Source organism: Colletotrichum siamense (assembly GCF_013390195.1).
Source record: "Colletotrichum siamense strain Cg363 chromosome Unknown KSG_Cg363_contig05, whole genome shotgun sequence".
Lineage (NCBI taxonomy): Eukaryota > Fungi > Ascomycota > Sordariomycetes > Glomerellales > Glomerellaceae > Colletotrichum > Colletotrichum siamense.
The window spans coordinates 2,443,216-2,449,267 of record NW_023501018.1 but is presented as its reverse complement, the minus strand read 5'-3'; the positions used below and the strand labels follow the sequence as shown (position 1 = coordinate 2,449,267).

The window sequence follows — 6,052 nt, the reverse complement described above, 5'->3', positions numbered from 1 at the left end:
AAACGCCAAAGCTCCCGCGCTACGAAGCTAGTCGAGCGCACGAGGATCCCATGGTGGTTCTAGACGAATTGTGAAGGAAGCGCGGGAGGAGCGCATTCGCATTGCTGTGCGTGCGTGCGTGCGTGCGTCGTCGTCGTCGTCGTACATACCTACCTATCTTAGATACCTAGGCAATGTAAGCGTCGTGAATGGCAGAGGCTGTGCCTGTCCGAGCCAAGGTGCGATCGATGGTCGGTACGGATACCTAGGTAATTCAGGCGAGGTATTGGGTGACAGATACCAGCTGAATGATGAAACCGCAATCGTGGTGTCTTCTCGTTGCTTTTCTCCTGTGAAAATTCCTCTTAGCCTTCTTTTCTTTTCCGACGCGGTTTCTTCTCTCTCCTCGGACTGAGCCTGGGGCCCATTTCATATATTTGCTTATTGCTTCTTCCTCTTCTCCGACACAGGTAAGGTACAAGGCGCTTACATAGGTAGGTAGTGCTTTCCAGCTATGCGCCGGAGTGGGGGAAAGGGGTGTGAGCTTCTTACCGTTCCAGGGCAGCAGCTTCCGTGTTGTTGGTGCAAGAGTGGGGGGTACTTGGCGTACTCTGTGCGTGCGAGCTGCGAGAGATGTCGTTGTGAGGTCCGATCTATGCCACTTTTAGAATGGGACGTCTGCTCCCCTGCAGACTCGACGTGTCCGCCCCGTCGGATTTTACACGTCGGGGATTCGCTGGAGACAGCAAGGGGCCGTTGGCGCGTTTCTTCCTCACACTTTCAAAACATCCCCGGACGATGGACGACAGGGGAAAGGCCGTCCAAGTTCAATCCAGAGTTCTACGGATAGACAACAGTTCCTTCTGTTGCCAAGGTAGATTAATTGCCTTTTATACCACAGGTAAACTGGACGATACGTACTTTTCACCCAAAAAAACATGCATCCATGATCCAACACGCAAAGGACACGAACAGCAACCGCCGGCGTCGCATTGGGTCATTTCGTGTCGTGTGTCAACGGCGAAACCGACAGGCCTCATTTCTGCTGTTTCCTTTCTCTGTCGTCCACCCATGTTGGGATTGTCCGTCGGTCGCTCTTTTGGGAAAACGCTTCATTTGCCATTTGCCAAAGTTTGGTAGCAGAGGCCAGGAACACAGAAACACAGGCAGGGGCCAGACGATCCGGGTGATGGATTCTTGGACCTCCAGGGCTCAAACGATTCACAGGGGGCTCGCTAAGGATGTGATTGATGGGCAACGGGCAATTGGGGGGAACGGGGACTCGTCACTGCGTTCGGGGAAGAGCTTCCTGCGCTTCCCGTGTGATTGGTTCCAAACTGTCCTGGACTTTGACCGGGAGACTGGAGACTGGAGACTGGAGACTGGACATCATCAAAGATCAGAGTGACCCTCTTACAATCTAGTTTTTCATCGCCGTGTCAATTTTTTTTGTTCTACCGCGGTGATTTGGTGTCCCACTACCCCGTCGTCGAGTCGAGATCCCTAAGGACCCTGTCCGAGAGTACCGACATGACGACGATGGATGGGGGGTGTGTGGCGCGCTGGTTTGAACTTGGCCATCCCGTCAAAAGCATCGCTTGCCGAGGCTGCACCTGCAGAGTTTATTTCGTGCGGGATGCTTTGTGTTTGCTGCCTTGTCTATTTTTTTTTTTGGTCTGATTTTTTTTCCTACTGCATAGTATGCCTTTCATCCGTTCCTTACCGGCTTTGTCCCGCGTTTGCGGCCGCCGGCATAGTGCTTGTTGAGAAGAAGTTTGTGTACCTGGGTTCGCTGCAGTAAGCGGGATGGGATGGCATATGAACAGTACCCATACCCTACGACTGCGAAATATCTGCACCGCAAGCTCATCTGCTAATTACAAGTACGGATACTGGGCACTTGTTTTCAAGGTAGTGACAACAAATCCGGAAAGCGAGAGGACTCAAGCAAGGGGGCGTGTGGGCGGACAGGGATAGGCTACTTTACCGAAGCAGAGAGGTAAGGGTGAGATAACCAGGTGCCAGGATGTAAGATGCAAGGCGTCCAGCGTTGTGCTGATACCACAGTCTACTACTGCATAGTATGGACAGACTGAAGAGCCGATGGCAATGGCAATGGAAGCAACCTTACCTACCTTAGACTAAAAGCAGGTGCAAGGAACAGGGTCCTGCGCTTCAGCCTGGACGACGGACGCGCTCTCTTCTCGGCGTCTCTGTCTCCTCTCTCGTCATCAGAGGGCGCCAAAGCGGACGAGCGACAATCCATAATCATAGTAATAATAATAACAACGATCACGGTCCTTGTTCTTGTTAGGTGTGCCTGCCTACCTACCTAAGGTAAGGTACCTAAGGTAAGGTAAGGTCGTAAGGTAGGTAGGTCGACCGCACCGTCCTAGCCTACCCTAGGTGGGCTCCTAAGGTGGCTGGAAGTAGGTCGGCTCACGTTCACGCCGCACCGCACCGCACCCGCACCCGCACACCTCATCCAAATCGAAGGCGGCGGCGGCGGCTTAGGTTGCCGTCAGGTACCCGCGCCTCTGCTGCCAGCTCTAATCCGACCTGAGCAGGTAGGTACCTTAGGTACCTTGCGCGGGCATGCCACCAATCTCAATGTCGAATACCTTAGGTACTTTACCTACCTTATGGAAGGTAGGCATGCGGGAAAAGTAACCTAAGGTACCACCCCACGTACCTTCCATCCTTACCTTACCTACCTACGCTCACGCTGGCCCCCATTTCCAGGATGGCTCTTGCTTTGGCTCGGTTATTATTATTATTGTTATTATGAATATCCCCGAATGCCCCCCCCGTCCATCCTGCTGTTCCTTGGAGGTTTGTCGTCCTGCTGTCTCATTTATCCTCTTCTCTTCCCTCTGCAACTGCGACCGGCTCTTGCAGTGGTACGTCAGGCGGGCCCTCACTTGATCAACCTTACCTTGTCGTGAACACTACTACTCATCGAGCTCGGTGCCTTTTTTATTCTTATTCTCATCACTCACCCGTTGCCGGCTCAGTCACACCCACACACCTACACGAGACACACCCAGCCAACCAGCTTCATGCCAGCCACCGCGACGCAACCGAGTCTTCACCCTCAAAAACTGATTCGACCCGCCCACAACGTCCCTCTCATCACACGTCAATAGTTTCCAACCCTACTCCGACAGTTTGCTTGCTGGGATACAGAGAGCTTGGTTCCACGATCCACCACCCTGGCCACATTCGATTGTTTCTTATGCCTACCATCTCAACTTACATTACCGAATCCACCCGCTGCTGCTTGTTATGCCAAAGCGCGCCGCCGTCCCTATCTGTCTTATACTCACGTCACCGCCCGCTCTCTTCCGACTGGAACCTGGAATCACTTTGGTCCTCTCCTTTCCGTGAACTTTCACACCACTTCAACGTCTGGCTGGAGCAAACCACCAAGCCATGGCCGACGTTGAGCCTAGCAGCCCCAGCGCTGCCACTTTTGCCGAGACCCTCCAGTACCGCGCCACCCAGTCACGCCGCTCTCGACCTCCAGATCTCGATTCTGCCCCCGCCGAGCAGCAGAACCGCGTTCCTCTGCGCTCAGAAAATAGGCTCAGCAGACGAGATTCGCGCCTGGGGCTTCGGAGCATATTTGGGAGGAATAAGAACGTCCGCGAGATCGACAGCTCGACATCCTACTTCGACACCGGAAGACCAAGTAGTATCCGAGCTTCTCTGGCCGAAATTAGCCACTGGCCTTACATGAGATCCGAAATCACACTATCTGGCGCCGCCTCACGACCAACCTCAGTGGCTACCAACGCGCCTTTCACCGATTCCTCCATCCAAAGAAGACCGACCACCACCGAGCGATCTAGGTCACAGACACCATCCGGCAGATCCTCTCGTGGCAATCTCGCGACCTGGGATCCCCCACCACTCTTTCAAGCATACCCCCAAGCGATCAAGCACGCGCAGCTTCCCGCCTGTACCACGTCGGCCGACGTTATACTGCGTTTCAATGACAGGAAGGGCAGCATCAGCCTGCGTGATGACCTGACCCAGCTAAACCTCGCCTCCGACCTTGGCGATGACCAGCCTGACGAGAAGGCGAGAAAGAAGCACCTGAGAACAATCTCCACCACCAGACTGGAGTGGACATCCAAGATATACGTCCTTTGCACCTCTGGCTACCTGTTGCAGTATGCTGGTGACGGCAACTTCGACCGTCTGCCTGAAAAGATGCTGCATCTGGGTAAGGATTCTGCTGCCTTCGTCAGCGATGCCATTCCCGGACGTCATTGGGTTCTCCAGGTTTCCTCAGCAATGGAATCCAACGGCATGTCTTCTGCCGATTCGCGATCACTCCTGTCCCGACTTCCCTTCCGCGCCGCCGACAAGAGACACGCCGCCAATTTCCTGATGGTTTTTGAGAGCGCGGATGACATGGATTCCTGGATTACGGTCCTGCGCCGGGAGATCGAGGCGCTTGGCGGCAAGAAGAATCTTTCTGAGACTGGCAAGCCTAAAGCTGATGACAACGTTGTACAGCTGAAGGCGCAGCCTAGTCAGCGGACATTGATTGTCCGCGACCCGGATAGGTTCTCGCGAGTCCTCCCTCCGGATTTCAGCCTTCACCTGGAGCAGGCCAGGCTGCACGACTCCGAACGCCATTCTCCCATCGACGCTGACATGACCCGCGAACCCTCCATCGATGACATCTCTACCACCAATAGTGTCATGTCCCACGACGACCGGGCGTTGGAGAGCCTGAGGGATAGCACCAACCGTCTCTCTTACATCTCATCTGGCCAACGCACATTCATGACCTCGGCTGGCTCTTCGCCTGCGTGCTCCCCCGTTCGCGATAGCTTTGCGAGCAGCTACCTTGAGGATCTCCCCCCTCCGTGTCAGGAGGTGCCTACGGTCCGGCCGAGGCCCAACGCCGCGGCAATCCTTGATCGTAGACAGTCACTGCAGACATCGGGCTACCTTGAGCTGAGAAGCTCACCCATGTCGCGCCCTCAATCCACTTTATACAGTGAACATGAGCTTGCACAAGTTGCTGCAAACTTCAGCGTGCCCATCAGTAGGCGCTACAGCGCCATGAAGTCACCCACAGCGAGCCCTGAGCAAGTCAGAAACCGGGACTCTTTTTCGAGCTCAAGAAGCATGCGCAAGCCGCCTCCCACTGCTCTTGCCATGGCTCGCCCGCTTTCCATGGTGGCTGATCAACCTTCCCCAGTGCAAGGCCTCATCGACTCACTTGGCCAGCAACAGGTTGCCCCAGCCCAGCAGGGCGACGGCTTAGCCGCCTACCCCCCGAGACAAACGAGTCTCAGTCCCAGAGAGCAGGCTGCTACAGTGACAGTTCGTACCAGCCCGCGAAAGTACGCGAGCTCTCCTTCGCTGAACAAGCCGGGGGAGGCATACCTCTCACCGGAGCTTAGAACCTTCATCCTGCCTTCGAGGACTCCTCCGACGCCTTCGGCCAACGAGGTCGACGAGTTACCCGTTGCCCATTCACCCATGGGCGAGTTTGGACAACTCCACTCACCCAAAGCCTGCCACAAAACCCCCAGAAGACCGAGCACTTTCTACGACGCTTCTTCCCCGCTCTCTACCATTAGCGCCAGCCCGGAGCAAGAGAGGGCAGTTGCCCCCATGTTGGTATCCCCAAAGACCGCCTCGGTATCACCGAGGTCAATGTCGTCACCCCGAGTACCCAGTACTCCGCCAACACTGTCGACCAGGCATCTCCGAGCCGACTCCAGGTCTCTCGGCAGACGAAGCATGCCGCAGCTCGTCGAGGGGCCCCCACCCGCACCACCACCAAGCTGCGCGCTGCCTCCAATCCCTCAGAAGGCGCGCGAGAACGCTTGACTTGTCATTCACTTGTTCGATCATGAACCACCATTTCCTTTCCCATTCTGTCTTGGCCACGGTCCGTAGAACTGCCTACAGCGGCACAGGTGTTTCGTTTCATATGTCATTTTATTTTTGTCATTTTTCAACGTTTGGGACCTTGTTTGCGTCATACCCCTTCAACTGCGCAAAACGGCGTTTACGGATAGAAAGGAGGGGCCAATTCCATGAATCA

The 6,052-nt window shown here is 55.1% G+C and overlaps 1 protein-coding gene across 1 annotated transcript; it reads left to right on the top strand.

Annotated features, from left to right (window-relative positions):
* Positions 1 to 3,411: 3,411 nt before the first annotated feature.
* CGCS363_v008237 (uncharacterized protein) lies at positions 3,412 to 5,835 on the top strand (the record flags this gene model as incomplete). Its single annotated transcript, XM_036640086.1, has 1 exon — positions 3,412 to 5,835. One exon carries the CDS (start codon positions 3,412 to 3,414, stop codon positions 5,833 to 5,835), a length of 2,424 nt encoding a protein of 807 aa, XP_036494475.1.
* Positions 5,836 to 6,052: the final 217 nt, after the last annotated feature.